The sequence below is a fragment of the Haemorhous mexicanus genome, chromosome 29, assembly GCF_027477595.1.
Source record: "Haemorhous mexicanus isolate bHaeMex1 chromosome 29, bHaeMex1.pri, whole genome shotgun sequence".
In the NCBI taxonomy this organism is placed as follows: domain Eukaryota; kingdom Metazoa; phylum Chordata; class Aves; order Passeriformes; family Fringillidae; genus Haemorhous; species Haemorhous mexicanus.
In genome coordinates this window covers 6140229-6161250 of record NC_082369.1, presented here as the reverse complement: position 1 = coordinate 6161250, position 21022 = coordinate 6140229, and the positions used below count along the sequence as shown (strand labels likewise).

At 59.5% G+C, this 21022-nt stretch overlaps 4 protein-coding genes across 4 annotated transcripts in view; 1 reads left to right on the top strand and 3 right to left on the bottom strand.

Moving 5' to 3' along the window:
- Nucleotides 1-91: 91 nt before the first annotated feature.
- On the bottom strand, nt 92-4021 carry CIST1 (colon, intestine and stomach enriched 1). The gene is made up of 5 exons (XM_059870272.1): nt 3304-4021; nt 2728-3075; nt 953-1576; nt 298-443; nt 92-200 (listed from the first exon to the last, which is right to left on the bottom strand). The coding sequence occupies exons 1-5, from the start codon at nt 4019-4021 to the stop codon at nt 153-155; spliced, it is 1884 nt and encodes a 627-aa protein (XP_059726255.1). The 3' UTR covers nt 92-152.
- Nucleotides 2973-21022, top strand: part of KXD1 (KxDL motif containing 1) — a 132775-nt gene continuing 114725 nt past the window's right edge. The window contains exon 1 of the mRNA XM_059870222.1: nt 2973-2980. The gene's annotated coding sequence lies outside the window, so the exon portion shown is untranslated. The remainder of the gene's footprint in view (nt 2981-21022) is intronic.
- On the bottom strand, nt 4391-5944 carry JUND (JunD proto-oncogene, AP-1 transcription factor subunit). The gene has a single exon (XM_059870211.1). The coding sequence runs from the start codon at nt 5848-5850 to the stop codon at nt 4906-4908; it is 945 nt and encodes a 314-aa protein (XP_059726194.1). The 5' UTR covers nt 5851-5944; the 3' UTR covers nt 4391-4905.
- On the bottom strand, nt 10044-20997 carry LSM4 (LSM4 homolog, U6 small nuclear RNA and mRNA degradation associated). Its single transcript, XM_059870223.1, has 5 exons — nt 20857-20997; nt 20607-20648; nt 20391-20489; nt 13263-13446; nt 10044-11403 (listed from the first exon to the last, which is right to left on the bottom strand). The coding sequence occupies exons 1-5, from the start codon at nt 20857-20859 to the stop codon at nt 11315-11317; spliced, it is 417 nt and encodes a 138-aa protein (XP_059726206.1). The 5' UTR covers nt 20860-20997; the 3' UTR covers nt 10044-11314.

Genomic DNA, 21022 nt, shown 5'->3' with positions numbered 1-21022 from the left:
CCGGGGCACCCCGAAAGCGCTCGGGGCATCCCCCGGGAGCGGGGGTTTTCCCCGGGCAGGCTGCAGAGCACATGGCAGACGGGAAAGCAGAGGCAGGGCAGCCGCTTCTTTATTCAGCAGGGCGGGGAGCCCGGGGGGCTGCAGCCGGGGGGTCAGCTGGGGGAGCGGGGGGTCACAGGGGACCCCTCCGTCACTTTGCTCTGGGGAAGAAGAGAAAGAGAGCGGGGTGAGCGCCCGCATCCTGGACCTGCTGCCCTCCCCAAATCCCCCCTCGGCACCCCCGGCCCCCCCACGCACCATGGGCACCTCATCCAGGTGCTGGAAGGGGGGGGTCCCGCGCCGGGACAGCCGCACCAGCAGCACGGCCCCCGCCGCCACCAGCAGGCAGACGGCGAGGGAGATGACAACGACCACGCCAGGGCTCAGCTCAGTGGGGTGCTGCTCTGTGGGGTGAGATGGGCACCCCGTTATTCCCCTTGGCACCCCGTTAGTCCCCCCGGGCACCCCATTATTCCCCTCGGCATCCTGTTATACCCCTTGGCATCCAATTATTCCTCCTGGCACTCCGTTATTCCCCCTGGCACCTCGTTATTCCCCCCTGGCACCCCGTTATTTCCCCCACTGAGACTCATGCCCACCCTCCAAGCACCACGGGGAAAGAGGTGGCTCAAGACTGGCTCCAGTCACCCGGCTGCCACCACCCCACCCATCACAGAGCTGGCACCCAGCTCCTGTGTCACCTCCTGACACCCCTGGCAGAGACTGGGGGACAAAAGGGGAGCCCTCAACAACCCCCCCAAGGAGGAGGGAGCAGCCAGGGGGCTCTGGGCTCACCGTGGGACCTGCACCCCTGAGCCCTCCTGTGAGTGCAGCCCCAGCTGGGGGATCCAGGGGGGCCCATGGCCATTTCCAGGTCCCCCAGCTGCCCAGTGCCCCCCAGGCTGGCTCTCACCGGAGCTCTCAGTGGCTGCTGTCCTTCTGGAGCTGGTGGTGACAGCACTGGGACCCCAGCTCACGGTGGCTGTGAGGGGAGAAGCAGGCCCAGAGGGCCCGGGTGAGGAGGGGGCTGGGTTGGATGGATGCTCTGTGGGTCTGGACACACTCGTGTGGGATGGAGTTGGTGCCGTGGTGGCACTGGATGAGGGTGTCAAAGGTGCTGTTGATCCCGGTGTCCTGGCTGAAGACGGTGCTGTGGTGGTGTTGGATGAAGATAATGGAGGTGTTGGCTCTGAAATATTGCGTGGAGGTGTTGGTGTGGTGCTGCTGGATGCAGATGATGGAGGTGTTGATGTGGTGGTGCTGGATGCAGATGACGGAGATGTTGGTGTGGTGATGCTGGGTGCAGATGATGGAGGTGTTGGTGTGGTGATGCTGGATGCAGATGATGGAGGTGTTTTTGAACCCAAGGTACTGGAAGGGGCTGGTGCTGTCGTGCTGCTGGATGCAGATGCTGAAGGTGCTGCTGATCCCGAGGTGCTGGGTGGGGTTGGTGCCGTGGTTTGGTTGGATGAAGCTGCACTGACTGTTCCCGGGTCAGGACCAGATGGACTCCCACTCTGAGCGCCCTGGCTGGTGGCTGAAGGGGATGGAGATGGTGACAGGGCTGTCCCTGAGGTGTTCTGAGACACTGTGGGGACAGGATCAGTGCCACGTCCTGGCTCCACACCTTGGAGAGAGAGCTGCTGAGCAAGCACATGGCAGGACCCTGGCAGGGTCCTGGCAGGGCAGCAGCACCTGCCCCTCCTCCCGGCCTCACAGGGATCATTTCCCAGGTGGTTTTTATCACACAGAAAACTGGGATTTGGCCAATATAAAATCCCAGAAATCCAGAATCAGAAAGAGCTGCTCGAGCTGTCCTGGCATGGGCACAACACTGCTGGGGACAAGCAGAGCAGCGTGGCAGCAGCGGGCAGTGCCAGGGCACAGCGACACGTGCCAACCCAGCCCTTACGGCACCCACCGGACACCCTCAGGGCCGGGCGTGCTGGGGACTCTCCCGTGGCCACGTGGGACAGAGCAGGTTTGCCGGGCAGCACTGGCAGTGCCCCTTATCTGCCCGAATCCTGTTTGCACAAGAGGAGGAGCAAGTCCAGACTGGCCCCAGGGGGACACGGCACAGAAATGCCCCGTGGGTGTGGCAGCACCCAGGGGCACAGCGTGGCTGGGGGTCCCCACAGCGAACAGGCTCACTGGGATGGGTTGTCACCCAGCTGCCACCCTCTGCCAGGATGGCATGGAGCCAAGCACCCAGCGTGCCAGGATGGGTGAGCCGAGGCCCCTCGGGGTGCAGGGAGGGGACGGGGGGCCCAGGTTGGAAACGGGGGGGGCCCACAGTGGCCCTTTGCCCTGGGAGTGCTGATGCTGTGCCAGGCTACCCGTGCCAGGACCAGCCGGTTTGGCAGCCCAGGCGCCGCATGGTCCGGGAGGGGCAGGGTGCTCCGGTCCAGCCCGGCACTCCCGAGGAGGAGGTGCAGCCCCCCGGTGACCCCAGCCCCAGAAGGGACACGGAACCCCCCCAGTGCCCCACTGGGCCGCCGGTGCAGACGGCGAGACAACACGTGGTCACGTCCCCGAACTTTCCCGGTGCCCCGGAGCACCTGGCTGGGCGGGGGGAGGCCACAGACGCACCCACCGCTGGTACCGGGAAGCACCCAGGCCCCCGGTGCTGCATCTCCCACGTGCCCCTGGGACCCCACAGACCTCCCCCCCGCTCCCGGTGCCCGGTACCTGGGGCAGCGAGCAGGACAGCGGCGCAGCAGAGCAGGCGGAGCGCGCCCCAGGCCATCCCGCCCGGTGCCGGTGCCGGTCCCGCCGCCTTTATCCGCCCCGGGGGAGGCGAGGGCGCCCCCTGTCGGTACCGGGCGGCACCGCAGCGCCGGGACCCTGCGGGCACCGGGGGAACCCCCCCAAAGCTCCCCCCACCCCCGCCGCTTCTCCCGCCCACCTCCCACACCGGGACCGTGAAACGCCCCCGGTACCGGGAGCCAGCCCTGCCACGATCTCCGCGGACACGTGGGGACACCGGGAAGTGGGCACAAAGAGATCGGAGCATGTGGGGACACCGGGATGTGGGGACTTGGGGACAAAGGGATCCGGGAAAGTGGAGACATCGGGATACAGGAACACTGAACCGTGGGAATGTGGGGACAAAGGGACTTGGGGCCATCAGGATGCAGGAACAATGGGATCTGGGGCCATGAGGATGCGGGGAACTGGGGACACGGGGATCTGGTGACACAGGGCCACTGAGGCCACGGGGCCGGACAGGTGGCTGCCCCGTCCATCTTCGCGCCGGAGCGGCACATCCGGGGCGCAGCTCAACCGCGCCGGGACGGCGCCGCTTCCGCGCGGCGGGGACGGCGCTTCCTCCGGCAAACCGCAGCCGGCTGGCACCGCGTCCCGGGGAGCCACCCACGGCACGGCCCGGCGCCGGTGCTGAACGTGGGGTCCCCGGGGAGCCACCCACGGCACGGCCCGGCGCCGAACGTGGGATCCCCAGGGAGCCACCCACGGCACGGCACCGAGCGCGGGATCCCTGGGGAGCCACCCACGGCACGGCCCGGCGCCGAACGATCCCCGGGGAGCCACCCACGGCCCGGCACTGAATGTGGGGTCCCCGGGGAACCCCCCAGGGCAGGGTACCAGGGACCCCACGCTCTTGCACAGCCGGCTCCCGGGAGCGGGGTGATCCCGCTGCTGGAACGGGCTGGAGCAGCCGCCAGCAGCGTCCCCGGGACACGGGGTGGGTGCCTCGGTGCTGCTCCCCCCGGGATGGGGCCCCGCAGGTGGGGAACGCCAAGGAGGAGCCCCAGCGGTGCCGGGAAGCCCAAGGCTGTTGCCGAAGCCTGGGAGGAGCAGGGGAGGCCCAGGGGAGGCCCGGCCGCGCTGGGTGCATTGGGGTGACCCCCGGGAGCCAGGACAGGGGGTCGGTGGTGAGCCCCCCAACACGGAGAGGGGCTGGCAGGGCAGAGCCACAGCCAGGACCAGCAGCGGGGTCCCCCTCGCCCACCTCCTCACACATGGGGACCCCTCAGCCCCAGGGGAGCCCAAATACCCCCATACGCCCCGCAACACCCCAACCTTTCACTACCCCCTCCCCACAACACCCTCCACCCTCCCCAGCTCCCCCCAACACCCCCTCCCCAATAACCGCAACCCCATGGACCCCCTAGCCCTCCAGCCTCTCCAGCGATTCCCAGAGCCTCTCTGCCAGCCCCGGAGGGGTCTCACTCCCCCGTCCCCATCGCCCCCCAAAACTCCCCGAACCCCTCCGGTGGCCGTTCCCCCCCACCCCAAGATGGCACCGGCCGCGCCACTTCCTGCCCGCGCCGCCCCTTCCCTTCCCGTCCCATCCCGTCCCTCCCGGGCGCAGCAAACAGCCAGAGGCCAATTCTCCGTGTCGCGGGGTTTTACTGGGACCTCACTGGAATGTGTGGGGCGCGGAGGGGCCCGGGGGGGGCGGCCCGGGCCCCTCTCAGTCCGTGCGCGGCGGGGAACTCCCCCGGCCTCGCCCTCCGCGGGGAGCGGGGCGTGCTCGGTGCCCACCGTCCGGAGCCGGTCCTGCTCCTCCCCTCAGACCCCTCAGTCCGTGTCCGGGGAGATGGAGGGGGGGCGATCGTCGCTCTTCTTCCTCTCCTCGGGACCCCTCGGTCCCTGCCCGGGGCAAGGCGGGCGCTTCCCCCGCTCCCCTCGGTCCGTGCCCGGGACCCCTCAGTCCGTGCCCGGGGCAGAGCGGGCGCTTCCTCCGCTCCCCTCGGTCCGTGCCCGGGACCCCTCGGTCCATTCCCGGGGCGAGATGAGCGCTTCCCCCGTTCCCCTCCGTCCATGCCCGGGGCAGGGCGGGCGCTCCCCCGGGTCCTTGCCCGGGACCCCTCGGTCCGTGCCCGGGCTCGGGGCCGCCCGGGGTCAGTACGCCGGCACCTGGTGCTGGTGCTGGGGCAGGAGCTGGCAGCCGCTGTTGACGTGGCTGAGCACCTTCTGCTTGAGCTGGGCGACCTGCTCGCGGAGCAGGCTGGCGGTGGAGGCGAGCTCCGTGTTCTGGCTCTTGAGGCTCTTCACCTTCTCCTCCAGCCGGGAGATCCGCTCCAGCTTCCTCTTGCGGCACTTGGAGGCGGCGATGCGGTTCCTCAGCCGCTTCCGTTCCGCCTTGATGCGCTCCTGCGTGTCCATGTCGATGGGGGACAGCGGGGGGCTCTCCCCGAAGCTCGGCACCTCCGGCACGATCTGCGGCTCGTCCTTTAGCGGCGGCGGGGGCGGCGGCGGAGGCAGCCGCGGCGGCGGCGCCGCGAACGGGCTAGGGTCGGCGGCGTAGCTGACGGCCGGGTAGGTGCTGAGGTTGGCGTAGACCGGCGGTTCCGGGGCCATCCCGGCGGCGGGCAGCTCGCCCGCGCCGCCGCTTCCTCCCCCGCCGCCGCCGCCCGCGCCGCCGCCGCTCCCCGCCGCGCCGCCGCCCAGCTGGTTCTGCTTGTGCAAGTCCTCCAGCGCCTTGACGAAACCCTCGGCGAACTCCTGCTCCTCGGAGGCGGCCGCTTTGGGGTAGAGGAACTGGCCGCTGGTCGGGGTGGTGGTGACCAGCCCGTTGGACTGGATGATGAGCCGCTCCAGCTCCGGGGACGCCAGCTTGAGCAGCCCCAGCTCGGCCGAGCCCAGCAGCCCCGCCGCCTCGCCGCTGGCCGCGCCGGGGGCTTTCAGCGCCGCCGCCACCTGTTCCGGTAAGGCCATCCCGAGCGCGTCCTTCTTCATCATGCTGCCGCCGGGGAAAGGCAGGAGGAGCCCGTTGCTGCCGGAGGACGGAGCGAAGCCGCTGCCGAGGCCGCTCAACACATCATCATGGTAGAAGGGTGTTTCCATCCTCCTCCCCCGCCCGGCTGCGGGGGAAACGGCGCCGGGGCGGGGGGAGGACCGGGGCGAGCGCGGGGCGGGGAGGGCGGGGGGGGGAGGGAGGCGCCCGGTGCGCACCGGCCGCGGCCCCGCTCCTGCGCGCGCGCACACGGCTCTGCCGCCGCCGCGCGCCCCGCGCCGCGTTAAATAGGCGGCGCCGCCGCGGTGACCTCACCGCGTCGAGTCCCCATTGGCTGCAGATGACGTCCTCGCCCGCCGTCGTTTGCATACGGGGAGTGGCCTCCGCCCCGCGGAGGCGGCGCCCCGCCCCGTACCGGCCACGCCCCGGCCCCGTCGCCGCGGCGACCGGCGGGTAAACGGGACAACAGCGCGCGGGGCCCTGGGATGACGTCAGCGCGGGGGAGGGGCGGTCACGTGGCCCCGCGGCGCGCGCCCCGCCGGGGCTGATGGGCACAAAGGGAGGGGCGGGAACCGGGCAGGGGAACGGCACAGGGCACCGGGAACGGGAACCGGGCACTGGAACGGCACAGGGCACCGGGAACCGGGCTCAGGAACGGCACAGGGCACCGGGAACCGGGCTCAGGAACGGCACAGGGCACCGGGAACGGGCACTGGGAACTGGGCACGAGAACTGGGCACAGGGCACCGGGAACGGTGCAGGGGAATGGCTCAGGGCACCGGGAACTGGCTACTGGGAATCGGGAAATGGGCACGGGAACAAGGCACCGGGAATAGGAATGGGAACCGGCCATGGGACTTGCTACTGAGAATCGGGATTGGGAAATGGGACCGGGCACAGGGCACTGGAACCGGCCACCTGGCACTGGACTCCCGGTACCGGCACCAGACCTGTCCCTGGCATGGGCACGGACTCGGGCACTGGTACCGGGCACTGGCACCGAGCCGGACCGGGTACAATAAGTAAATAAATAAATAAATAAACACACACACCGGGCCAGGCACTACCACGGGACCTCACGGGAACCCCTGGAGACAGCGGTCAGCCGTGCACCCTTCCGGGCACAGATCCGCCATTCCCCACCCCTCCCGTGTCACCGCTCCGCTGTTTGTCACCGCCGTGCCCCGGTGGCACCGCGGTTCACCCAGGGATCAGCCGCTCCCTCCGGCCAGCCGCGGTTCACCGGGGAGCGGGGGGTGGGGGGTTACACCATCACTGCACGGTCACTCCAGCACCGCGGGTCAGCCAGGGGAACAACGAGCCCGGTGCGGGCGGCACCGGGGAAGGAGTTAACGGCGGTGGCGGTGGCGGTGGCAGACGTCACGGCCGGCCAAGCCCGCGGGCGGCTGAGGGGGCGGATCGGCGTCAGCGCTTGACGTCACCGGCGCGGGGGGAGGCAGCGCCGGTGGCCGCCGATAACCCCCCCCACACCGGGCAGGATGCGGCCCCCGCGCCGCCGAGACCCCGGGCACACGCGAGGCCCCGGGACACCGGGGCGGGTGACGCTGAGCCGGCCCTAATTGCGGCCAGATGCTCCCCGGGCTGCGCTAACGAGAGCGATAAATCAGCGGCGTCAGCGCTGCGGGCGTGGGGGGACCCGGGGGACCCCGCGGCCCCCCGGTTCTCCCGGTGCCAGGAGCTCCCGCCCCGGTGTGTCCGTGCTGTGTGCTGCCCGCAGCCGGCGGGGACAGCACGGCACAGCATGGCACAGCACGGCCCTGGCTTTAGGGGACACGGGTGACACCCAGGACAGGGCTGGGCAGCGCTCGGGACACAGGCAGTGCTGCCACTGGGGAAACTGAGGCACGAGAGAACAACTGCCATCTACCCTCCCCCCCCAACAGCTGCTGTTAATTAAACCCCGAACAAACGCGGTTTATTAAATCTCAGCTAGAGCAGAGCGGACACGGCTCTGTGTCCCCCGCTGTCCCCGCTGTCCTGACCCAGTGGCGGTGCCAGGCCCGGTGTCCCGGGGAGCAGCTCGCAGGTGAAGCCGCCGTTCCCCTTTCCGCTCCAAACCCCTCATTAGGGGCGCGGCCGGGGCCGGACCGGCAGGTTCAGACTTTCCATCCCGGCCAAACCCGGCGGGCGAGGGACAGGGAGGTAAAAATCCTCCCCTTCCCCCTGTCCCATCCCCGCTCGGGGTCCCCAGGCTGGGGACACACCTCGGGCACGGCCACCGGGGTACCCCACGGAAATCGGGGCAAGCAGAACCGGCTTTGCCTGGCGGTGCTTTCACGGTTCCACCGAAGAACCGGCCGGCCCCGGGGCCTCCCGGGAAGAGCGGCTGGCCGGTGGCCAGGGACGTGAGCCACGCTCCGGTCGGGCCCCACCGGCACAACCCCGCCAGGGCAGCAGCGCCCCGGGGCTCGCCCTGCCGTGTCCCCCCTCCTGCTCCCACGGCCACCGCTGCTGCTCATCCCGCGTGTCCCTTGTCCCCAAAGCGAGAGCCCGATGCCCGCAGCCAGCCAGCGGCTTCATTTCGTTAATGAGCGTTTAATGAGGGGCGTGAATCAGTGACCCCTTCCGCCTGCAGCGGGGAGGTCCCGAGCTGGTGGCAGTGCCACCGTCCCCACGGCGGGGTGGCCAAAGCTGCTGTTCCCTCGGAGCCCTCGGTGTCCTGCCACCTGCCAGCCGGGCTGGATTTACCCCGGAGCGGGATTTGGGATGAGCCTGGAGCAAGGCCACGGCCACCAGAGCATCCTCACACTCTTGCTGTCCCCTGGCTCCAACAGTGCCACCAGGAGCATTCCCTGTGTGCCACCAGCTCCAGGACACCAGAGGTGTGCCTGATCCTGCACGCTGAGTGTCCGTGGGCTGGACACGAGGTGCCCACGGGATGCCAAGGTCCCCCTGGGAAAGGGAACAAGCGGGGTTTGCACCCCGGGATTGGCACGGCAGGCACTGGGCACGCAGGGGAAGCTGCCTCTTAGTCATTGCCACAGGCAGGGAGAGAGGAACCGAGCCGGGAAAACAAGAAGTCACAGCTGCCACCGCCTGTCCCCAAACCTGCCCTGTCCCCGAGGAACCCCCAGGGGCCTCCGACAATCAAAAACAATTTAAAAAAAAACAAAAAACCCAACCAACAGCAAGAAAAAAAAAAAAAAAAAAAAAAACAGAAAGAAAGAAAGAAAACAGATTTAAAAAGGAAAAAGGAGGAGGAGGAGGGTTTGACGTGTATTTTTAGTTGCTTAGCACAGCCCTGAAATATTTCGGCAGCCACTCCCTCCGCGTCGCTGTGTGTAACTATTCCTGTGCTGCCTCCTCGGCGAGGCTCAGAAGCTCTGAGTCACCGTGGGGCAGCCAGAGACACCAAGCCGGGGCTGCCACCAGCTCCACGGCCACCAAAATATCCCGGGAAGGGTTTCCAGGGTGGCCCTTGCTGGGTCTTTCCGTGGGGACACGTTGGCCCTGCCAGGCTCTGCACCCACCCACGCCGCCAGCCAGCTCAGACTTTTCTTCCTCCTCTCTCTGCTGGTTGCTTTTATCTCGCTCCTCCCTGTTTAGTTTCATTTTTTTGTTGGTTTTTTTTAGCCCAAAACCTCTGTGGCAGCCCCAGAGGTTGATTTTTGGGGCGGAAAAGCCCAAAGTGACAGCTGAGCGTCACATCAATGCCCTCCCACGGGGCCATCTGCCACCCCGCTGCCCTTGGTGGGGGGACAAAAATATTCCTGCAGAGGTGGAGAAAGGAAAAGGGGGAAGCAGGGAATGCTGCTGAAGTGGGGTAATTAAACAAACAGCACTTAACGAGCTCCATCACCTGACCCCAGAGCTTGGCTGGGAGATAAGGAGCACTTGGAGAGGACTCTACCCCGAGCTGGAGCCAAAGGTCCCAGTGCTGCAGTCAGGATTTCTCCTGCCAGAAAAGCCCTCAAATCCCAGCAGGGCTGGAGCTGTTTCCCTTCCCAGCAGGGAAGCCACAGCACACGGAGCCTCTGCGGCCAGAGGGATCCGAAGGGAGGGAGCAGGTTGGGAAGGGAAAGTCTGACACAGCCTGGGCTTTGTTCAAATGCCACAGGAGTTTTCCAGGAGGGAGGACACATCACCCCATCCCCTGGAATTGGCTCCTTGGGATGAGCACCGAGTGCTGGTCAGGGACTCAAAGGGGAGCAGCTCCACGGGGAAGGCGTGGCTGGGGTTGGAAATGGAATATTTTGGGATTTATCCCCCATTCCAGGGCTCAGGGAAGGGTTCTGGGCCGGGCAGGGCCCAGCAGCATCACAGACACACAGAGGGAGGCGGCTGGAAGAGGCTGGAGATTTATTCTCACTCACCACCGTGCCCAGTTCTACAAACATTAAAAAAATAAGTCTATAAAAGCAAGTTTCTTCACTCCTTTTCAGTACAGTGGCGATGGCAGAGCCTCCAACACGAGAACCAGTTGGACAAACCCCAAACCTTGCTCAAAACAAGTCCCAATATCAGTTTTCCCCCCAAAATTCAGCAGTTTCACCCATCCAGGGGGGGTCGAGCTGTTTCTTCCCCCCCTTTGTGCTCAGGCAGGATTTTCTGAGGGTGTGTTTTGCTCATGGGGTGGAAGACTGGAGTAACCTGCCCTGGGAATTCCCAGGAGTTTTCTGAACCTGCAGGAGGGACACGTTCACACGCTGGCCTGTGTCCCCAAGGGAAGATAATTGGTGGCTGGGGGAGGAAGTGACAGGTACAGCCAGCGAGGTCAGGCACCAGCTGCTGGAAGAAATGAGGTTGGGAAACATTGTCAAGGTTCAGGACTCGGTGTCACAGCAGAAGGGAGGGAGTTTTCAAAAAGAAATCCATGGAAATCGACTTGAGTTGATGTCCAAAAAGAAAATTTAAATCCGCCACGAGGAATAAGGGGTGCACCAGCCTCAGGCAAAAAAAAAAAACCAACAAAAAACCCACAGAAAAAAAAAAAAAAAAAAACCTGTTCCTTTGAAGGAAACTTCTAATCTGAAGTCAGATTAGCAATGAACTAATTGGGAAATGCTCATTTGTCACAAATGAACAAACCTTGAAGGCCAAGGTTCATCCCTCCTTTGAGCCACTGGAGGAACAGAACTCACAAGCCAGAAGAAAAGCAACAGCTCAAAAGTTTGTTGGTTTAAAAAAACCCCAAACCTTTAGGACTACTCATACACAGACACAACACCCTCAAGTTCAGTGTTTTTAAACCAAATCGAAGCTGTTACAAACAAAACAAGCTTCCCAAGTTTCAAGTATTTAAAAAAAAAATCAAAAATAAAAATCCAAGCCATCCAGAAAGCGTTTGCCTTCGTACTGGTACCTCTGGACAAGGAAATATTTTAAATTAAACCTGAAAAATCCACTCTCAGGAGAAGGCAGAACCTCGGTCCTTAACCATGGATTTTCAAAAAGCATTTCCAATGATTTACTGGCTACAGGGAGAAGAAAACTCCAGGTGAGGGGACCCAAAGGAACATGATTTGGGCTCTGGCTCTGAGGGAGGAGTGGGAAAGGGAACGTTTTTGGACACGTGGCAGCCCTGAGGTGACAAAACCCACAGTGTCCCTGCCCTCACTGCTTGGCTGATTGCCTGCCTGGCTTCTTCTCCTGCTGGCCTCTTCCACTGCCCGGGATTCCTCGGCCACGGCCACCAAACACACCTGTGGGGCAGAAAGGAACAGGTAACAGCACCCCCAGGAGCCAGCAATGCCTCACAGCTTCACTTCTTCCTGTTTTACCCCAAAAACCTGCTTATCTGGGAGCCTCAGAAGCAGAAATGTGACTTTCTGACTTCTCCTTTTCCTTTATTTGGGAGGTGCAAAAACTCATCCCCCCTCAGCAGCCGTCTCCATCTCATGATTAATGCTGATCTCGTGGGAAACTGAAGCTCCTTCCCCCCCCAAAAAAATAATGGAACCAGGGAGGCAACAAATGTAAAATCCAGGTTGTGAAGTGCATAAATTATTAAATGATTCCCAAGCCTGCAGTGCTGGGGATGCTCCTCCTGGAGCAAAGGCTGGGGACTGGTGAGTTTGGCAAGCAAGAAGTCAAAGGAGGAGGATTAGGAGTGTCAGGAACAATAATCCTTTCAACTGTGAGCACAATCACAGCTTCCCTCCTGCCCCTTGGCCTCCCAACAAAATTGTCCTGCCTTAATTTTTTTTCCTTTTTTTTTTTTCCTCTCCCTCCTCCCTTCACGTCTCGGGAATGAGAGCCAAACCTTTGAGCTAATTAGCAAATGCTGAAGCTTCCCTTGAAAATATTCCATCAGCAAACTGAGGCTGCCCATGGGAACAGCAGGAGCTCCACCTCGGAGCTCTCCCCACCAGGTGGGCACTGCCAGAGCATGGTTTTGGGTTTATCCCCCCAAAAAATCCTAAAAAACTGCTGTGCCAAGGCAAAGGCGAGGAGGGGAACAAAAACAAAGGGAAAGATCTGGAAAGGTCACAGGGATTTGGGGAGAAGGAGCTGCTGGGGATGGCCCTGCTGGCCCCAGGTCCATCCCACCTGTCCTGCCAGGGTTCCTGGCACAGCCAGGGCACGGGCAGCTCCCCAGGGAGGCTCCACACACCCCTGCCCCCTTCCCCAGGGCTCCTCCTAAAACTGAGCTGGGATTTTTAAACTCCTCCTAAAACTCAGCTGGGATTTTTAAACTCCTCCTAAAACTGAGCTGGGATTTTTAAGCTCCTCCTAAAACTGAGCTGGGATTTTTAAGCTCCAGCTGGAGGTGAAGCCGGGCTGAGAGCAGCCCTGGGGTTGTGGGGTGAACACAAACCCCAAAGATGTGGCACTAGGGGAGAGCTCCCAGGCTTCCAGGAGTGTAATTTGGGGAACAGGAGCAGCCTGTCCCCCAGCTGAGGCGCCCTGGGATCACCCAACCCCGGGAAATGTCCAGGCTTGTTTTGGTGACCTATTTCCTCTGAAGTGGCAGCCTGCCCTTTATCAGCCACACAAATTATTCACGTTCCAGGAGCAGCTCAAACCCTCACACAATTCTGTCTTTAGACACAAATACATTCACAAATCAGGAAATCCAAAGCCAATTTTAAAGGGGGGGAGAAGATTTTTTTTTTTTTTCCCTCACTGCCACCAGCAGAGCCTGGTTTATTTTCTTTATTTCCACTCTTTTCACCCAGAACAGCCTTTTGTTTTCCCCCTGGGCCTTGCTAAGCTGCATTTCTGCAGGGCCACGCTCCTCAAGGAGCTGAAACAGTCAAGTTGAGACTCTCCAAAGCTCCTGCCCAACCCCAGGAAGGAGGGAGGCCCATCCCTGGCAGGAATCCTCCCTGCTCCTTGGCAGGGGCTGCCTGCTCGACTGGATCCTGCTCAGGAGCTACTCCAGCTTCTCCCAGACACAGCCCTGGGTTCAAAACAGAGCAGCAGGAGCTGCTCCTTTAAAACAAAACACCAGGAGCTGCTCCTTGCACAAGATGGGGGAATTTTAAAGGCAGGGATCCCATTCTCCCCTCTCCAAGACGAGGAAAAAAAATAAAAATAAAATCAAAAATCAGGTTTTTACCTCGTCCAGCTCCTCCAACGCCACGGCCCTTCTGCTGCTTCTGCTGCTGCATCCCCCCACGGCCCCTGCCCTTGGAGACCACCTCCTCCTTGACCATGTCGATGATCTCGTCGGGGATCCGCAGGTATTTGATGGTGCTGCCGCGGATGTAGCACTCGGGCATCCGCCAGAACTTGTCCCCGTCCTGGGGGGGAGCAACACGTCAGGCCACGGGCAAAAACTGCTGGGTTTGGGTCATTTTTGGGGGTTTTGAAAGTGTCACCATCCATTTTAGGAGAAACACGAGAGGCCATGGGCAGAAACTGCTGCTTTCTGCTGCTTTTGGGTCATTTTTGGGGGTTTTGAAATTGTCACCATCCATTTGAGGAGAAACACGAGAGGCCACGGGCAAAAACTGCTGGGTTTGGGTCAATTTTGGGGGTTTTCAAAGTGTCACCATGAGCAGAACCTGCTGCTTTTGGGTCAATTTTGGGGGTTTTGAAAGTGTCACCATCCATTTCATGAGCAACACGAGAGGCCATGGGCAGAGCCTGCTGCTTTTGGGTCACTTTTGGGGGATTTGAAATTGTCACCATCCATTTGAGGAGCAACACGTGAGGCCATGGGCAAAAACTGCTGGGTTTGGGTCAATTTTAGGGGATTTGAAAGTGTCACCATCCATTTCATGAGCAACACGTGAGGCCACGGGCAAAAACTGCTGGGTTTGGGTCACTTTTGGGGGTTTTCAAAGTGTCACCATGAGCAGAACCTGCTGCTTTTGGGTCATTTTTAGGGGTTTTGAAATTGTCACCATCCATTTGAGGAGCAACACGTGAGGCCATGGGCAAAAACTGCTGCTTTCTGCTGCTTTTGGGTCATTTTTGGGGGTTTTGAAATTGTCACCATCCATTTCATGAGCAACACGAGAGGCCATGGGCAGAGCCTGCTGCTTTTGGGTCACTTTTGGGGGTTTTGAAATTGTCACCATCCATTTGAGGAGAAACACGAGAGGCCATGGGCAAAACCTGCTGGGTTTGGGTCAATTTTAGGGGATTTGAAATTGTCACCATCCATTTCAGGAGAAACACGAGAGGCCACGGGCAAAAACTGCTGGGTTTGGGTCAATTTTGGGGGTTTTCAAAGTGTCACCATGAGCAGAACCTGCTGCTTTCTGGTCATTTTTAGGGGATTTGAAATTGTCACCATCCGTTTCATGAGCAACACAAGAGGCCATGGGCAAAAACTGCTGGGTTTGGGTCAATTTTGGGGGTTTTCAAAGTGTCACCATCCATTTCATGAGCAACACGAGAGGCCACGGGCAAAAACTGCTGCTTTCTGCTGCTTTTGGGTCATTTTTGGGGGATTTGAAATTGTCACCATCCATTTCATGAGCAACACGTCAGGCCACGGGCAAAACCTGCTGGGTTTGGGTCACTTTTGGGGGTTTTGAAATTGTCACCATCCATTTGAGGAGAAACACGAGAGGCCATGGGCAAAACCTGCTGGGTTTGGGTCAATTTTAGGGGATTTGAAATTGTCACCATCCATTTCACGAGCAACACGAGAGGCCATGGGCAAAAACTGCTGGGTTTGGGTCATTTTTAGGGGATTTGAAATTGTCACCATCCATTTGAGGAGAAACACGAGAGGCCATGGGCAAAAACTGCTGGTTTTGGGTCAATTTTAGGGGTTTTGAAAGTGTCACCATGAGCAGAACCTGCTGCTTTTGGGTCATTTTTAGGGGTTTTGAAATTGTCACCATCCATTTCATGAGCAACACGTCAGGCCACGGGCAAAACCTGCTGGGTTTGGGTCACTTTTGGGGGTTTTGAAAGTGTCACCATCCATTTCATGAGCAACACGAGAGGCCATGGGCAGAAACTGCTGCTTTCTGCTGCTTTTGGGTCATTTTTGGGGGTTTTGAAATTGTCACCATCCATTTGAGGAGAAACACGAGAGGCCATGGGCAAAAACTGCTGGTTTTGGGTCAATTTTGGGGGTTTTCAAAGTGTCACCATGAGCAGAACCTGCTGCTTTTGGGTCATTTTTAGGGGTTTTGAAATTGTCACCATCCATTTCATGAGCAACACGAGAGGCCATGGGCAGAGCCTGCTGCTTTTGGGTCACTTTTGGGGGATTTGAAATTGTCACCATCCATTTCATGAGCAACACGTCAGGCCACGGGCAAAAACTGCTGCTTTCTGCTGCTTTTGGGTCATTTTTGGGGGTTTTGAAATTGTCACCATCCATTTGAGGAGAAACACGAGAGGCCACGGGCAAAAACTGCTGCTTTTGGGTCAATTTTGGGGGTTTTGAAAGTGTCACCATCCATTTCATAAGTAACACGTCAGGCCACGGGCAAAAACTGCTGGGTTTGGGTCATTTTTAGGGGATTTGAAATTGTCACCATCCATTTGAGGAGAAACACGAGAGGCCGTGGGCAAAAACTCCTGGGTTTGGGTCAATTTTAGGGGTTTTGAAAGTGTCACCATGAGCAGAACCTGCTGCTTTCTGGTCATTTTTAGGATGTTGAACTTGTCCCCATCCTGTTGGGGAGCAACATGAGCAGAACCTACTGCTTTTGGGTCAATTTTGGGGGTTTTCAAAGTGTCACCATCCATTTCATGAGCAACACGAGAGGCCACGGGCAAAAACTGCTGCTTTCTGCTGCTTTTGGGTCACTTTTGGGGGTTTTGAAAGTGTCACCATCCATTTCATGAGCAACACGAGAGGCCATGGGCAAAAACTGCTGGGTTTGGGTCAGTTTTAGGGGTTTTGAAATTGTCACCATCCATTTCAGGAGAAACACGAGAGGCCATGGGCAAAAACTGCTGGTTTTGGGTCAATTTTGGGGGTTTTCAAAGTGTCACCATGAGCAGAACCTGCTGCTTTTGGGTCATTTTTAGGGGTTTTGAAATTGTCACCATCCATTTCATGAGCAACACGTCAGGCCACGGGCAAAACCTGCTGGGTTTGGGTCACTTTTGGGGGTTTTGAAATTGTCCCCATCCATTTCACAAGCAACACGAGAGGCCATGGGCAAAAACTGCTGGGTTTGGGTCAATTTTGGGGGTTTTGAAAGTGTCACCATCCATTTCACGAGCAACACGAGAGGCCACGGGCAAAAACTGCTGCTTTCTGCTGCTTTTGGGTCATTTTTGGGGGATTTGAAATTGTCCCCATCCATTTCATGAGCAACACGAGAGGCCATGGGCAGAGCCTGCTGCTTTTGGGTCACTTTTGGGGGTTTTGAAAGTGTCACCATCCATTTCATGAGCAACACGAGAGGCCATGGGCAAAACCTGCTGGGTTTGGGTCAATTTTAGGGGATTTGAAATTGTCACCATCCATTTCAGGAGAAACACGAGAGGCCATGGGCAAAAACTGCTGGTTTTGGGTCACTTTTGGGGGTTTTGAAAGTGTCACCATGAGCAGAACCTGCTGCTTTTGGGTCAATTTTAGGGGTTTTGAAATTGTCCCCATCCATTTCATGAGCAACACGAGAGGCCATGGGCAGAGCCTGCTGCTTTTGGGTCACTTTTGGGGGATTTGAAATTGTCACCATCCATTTGAGGAGCAACACGTGAGGCCATGGGCAGAAACTGCTGCTTTCTGCTGCTTTTGGATCACTTCTAGGGGTTTTGAAATTGTCACCACAAACAAAACCTGCTGCTTTTGGTTCATTTTTAGGATTTTGAACTTGTCCCCAGCCTGTAAGGGAGCAACACGAACAGAACCTGCTGGTTTTGGGTCACTTTTAGGGATTTTGAAATTGTCACCATGAGCAAAACCTGCTGCTTTTGGGGATTTTGAACTTATTCCAGCCTGTTGGGGAGCAACATGAGCAAAACCTGCTGGTTTTGGGTCATTTTTAGGGATTTTGAAATTGTCCCTGTCCTGTTGGGGAGCAACAGATGAGTCCACAAGCAAAACCAGCTGCTTTTAGGCCATTTTTAGGGGTTTTGAAATTGTCCCCAGCCTGTTGGGAAGCAACACATGAAGCCATCAGCAGAACCTGCTGCTTTTGGGTCACTTTTAGGGATTTTGAGCGTTGCTGGAGAGGGAGAGAGCTGCAGCAGTTTTTGCTGGGAGCGTTTCTGTACCCAGCTGTGAGAAATGAGGCTTTAACTCCCCACAAACAACTGCAATTTCAATTTGTTCCTCAAGCACTGGCAGGACACGTGAGGAGAGGAGGCTGAGGAACCCAGGCCCTTCTTCCCTTCTGGCAGCAGGAGGGAATTGAAAGTGGGACCAGGAGTTAAAATTGGGGGGGAACACCCAATTCTGGTCAGGAAAATGCAGCTGTGGCCAGGATTCCTCTGCAGCTGGGAGGCACCCCACTCCTTCACTGCCCTGGGGTGTGCAAGGAGCAGCGAGGCAGCTCTGGAGCCAGCTGGCTGTGGGATGAGAGCCTCTGGAGCAGCTGAGGGGAAAAAGGAACTCACACATTATATATTTATTTAAAATAAAAATAAAAATAAAAATCTTCAGGTGCTCAGTTTGGGAGCAGCCACCTCCCTGCTTTGCTTCCAGGCAGTTTCAGGATTTCCTGGGATGCCATGGCCTTCCCTAGGACTCAACCCAATGGCTTATTATATATTTATTATATAAATAAATATATATATTTATTTATCTATTAAAAAATAAAAATCTTCAGGTGCTCAGTTTGGGAGCAGCCACCTCCCTGCCTTGTTTCCAGGCAGTTTCAGGATTTCCTGGGATGCCATGGCCTTCCCAAGGACTCAGCCCAGCAGGGCTCCAGCGAGTTGTGGGAATTAGAGCCCAGAGCTGAACACCACCTCGGGGCTGTGGGAACAAGCAGCCAGAGCTGAACAACAACTCCCTGGCCATGATGTAAGTGGGAGGAGGGACTGGGACCCCACTGCAGCTGGGGTGGCTCCAGCCCAGCCTCATCCAGCATCCCAGGAGAGGAGGAGAAACCAGCACAGCCCGTTCCTGCTCTCTGGGGATACAGCAGAGCTCTCATCATCATCATCATCATCATCATCATTATTTGGGGCAGCTCTGCCTGCACGGGCAAGCCCAGGACGAGGCAGAGGAGCAACAGAATTCCCTTCCAAGAGACAAACCCCACCCTGCCTTGGATGAGCCTGGCTGCTCCTTGGCGCGGGGTGCAGGAAGGGATGGAGCTCCGGGCTCCTTCCTCGTTCCGGGCTGCCCCGAGTAAACAAGAGGCTCCCGGCTCGTTGTCCCGTGCCATCTAGTGGCCAGCGCCACCAGTGCCACCAGTGCCACCAGATTCCAGCTCCACCCGGGGTTTGGGGGTGTTTGGAGGCAGGTGAGGCTGCTCTCCCTGCCTGCCGGGGTCATGGGATGGTGGAATCATGGAATGGTTTGGGTTGGGGGCTGAAAGATTGTCCCAATTCCACACTTTCCACTGTCTCAGGTGGCTCCAAGCCCTGCCCAACCCAGCCTTGGACACTCCAGGCATGGGGCAGCCACAGCTGCTCTGGGAATTTCATCCCAAACCTTCCCCACCTTCACAGGGAGGGATTCCTTCCCAAAATCCCACCCGACCCTGCCCTTCCCCTGTCTCCTGGCATTCCATCCCTGGCCCAAAGTTTCCCTCCGTGTTTTTGTCAGCCCCTTCAGGCACTGGAAGGCCACAATCAGGTGACCCCAAAGCTTCTCCTCTCCAGGATGAACATTCCCAATCCGCCCAGCCTTCTCCCACGGGAGAGCTGCTCCATCCCTCTGATCATCCTGGACTCAACTCCAACCCCCCACGTCCTTCTGGGTGACCCCTCCCAATCACACCTGAGCTGCTGCTCTTCCCAGGCAGAGCACGGAGCCTTTGGAAGCAAATTCCCAAAGGAGAAGGAGCAGGGAATCATCACCTGTGTCCTGGGCACAGGCAAGGCTTTGCTGTCACCTCCTCTGAGTCCCCCTCCCGCTAAATTCAACGGCAGTTTCTTATCCCACCACGACCCAAGATCCAGCCACAAACTCCAAAACTCCCACCCCAAACCTCACTGATGTGCCCCAGCCACGCTGCTCCAAACTCCTGCTGTGGGGCCAGCGGGAGCTGGGGGGTTTGCAGGGGGATTTTGGGATGAACGAGGATCCCTGGCTGTCTCTCCCGTGGAGCTCTGGCATTCCAGGGCTGGGGAAGCTGGGAAAGCACAACAGCAGCTGGGCTGCCACCCCTCCAAGCTTCCCACAGGGACGGGAGCAGACACTTCTGGTGGAGGTCAAAGCCCAAAACACAGATCCCAACCTCCTGGAGCAACTCTGGGCAAGGGGGACCAGAGCTTCCCAAGGTCCCTCTCACCTCAGTGGGTGAATTCAGCTGGATGTGGAGGGGGGATAGAAGAGATTGGGGGGAATAAAAGAGATTGGGGGGAATGGAAGAGATTGGGGGGAATGGAAGAGATTGGGGGGAATGGAAGAGATCGGGGGGAATGGAAGAGATCGGGGGGAATGGAAGAGATCGGGGGGAAGAGATTGGGGGGAAGAGAAGAAATTGGGGGGAAGAGAAGAAATTGGGGGGAAAAGAGATTGGAGGGAAGAGAAGAAATTGAGGGGAAAAGAGATTGGAGGGAAGAGAAGAAATTGGAGGGTATAGAAGAGATTGGTGGGAAGAGAAGAGATTGGTGGGAAGAGAAGAGATTGGGGAAAGAGATTGGGGGGAATAGAAGAGATCGGGGGGAATAGAAGAGATCGGGGGGAAGAGATTGGAGGGAAGAGAAGAGATTGGAGGGAAGAGAAGAGATTGGAGGGAAGAGAAGAGATCGTGCTGTTTGAGGCTGCCTGGGACAGGTGAAGGCTCTGGTTTTTGGGAAACCTGGATCAGCATCACAGCACGTGGCCCCCCCCACTCCTCACCCAGGAGGATGAGGGACCCCAGCCCCTCGTTCTGTGATGTGCAGAAAGGGGACACCTACACCAGGCTGCTCCTTCATTAATTATCAATAATTAAGTGGACATTATTAATAATTACATTAAATCTGCATTTCAGGCAGAGGTCACGCCTCCATAGGAACCAGAGCCAGCCTGGCTGCGGGGACAGAGCTGGGGAGCCTTTGGGGACAGATCTGGGGTGACAGCCCTGTCTGCTCCCGGGTGCTCCCCGCGGACTCTGCCGTGGGTGAGCCCTGCCCGGTACCGGCGCCGGTGCTCCAGCCTTACCCGTGATGTGCAGATAACCTCCCGCAGGTTGATGTTCATCCAGTTGTCGCAGCTCACCAGGTGCCCGTTGTAGGTCTCCCCGTTCTTCAGCTCCACCAGCTGCGAGAGAACAGCGGTCACGGGGCGTCGGCCCAGCGCCGGTACCGGGACGTGCCCGGTGCCACCCGCGCGGTACCCGAGATGGGAGCGGGGCTGGGCCGCGCGGCCGGTACTCACCATGGGATGGTTCTGCGCCGTCTTCAGCAAGGACAGGGGCAGCTGCGAGGGGAAGAGAGGAGAAAGGCCTCAGGCACCGACCGACAACGGGACACCGGCCGGGGCACCGACCCGAGCACCGAGCGGGGCACCGGGCGCGCCATTCCTGGCGGCGGGGAAGAGACGAGCCAGGCCCTCCCCTCCGCTCCAGCCTCCTCACGAGCCCGGCTCCCCGTTCCTCCCGCTTCCCCGTTCCCGGTGCCCCGCTCACCATCGTGCCGGACCGGGAGCCGCCGCCGCGCCGGGCGCTGCCGCTCAAACCGCCCCCGGCTCCGCGCGGGACCAATCAGAGCGCGGCGCGGTCCCGCCGCAGCCAATCAGAGCGTGGCGCGGTCACGCAGCAGCCAATCAGAGCGCGGATCACGGCCCGGCCGCGC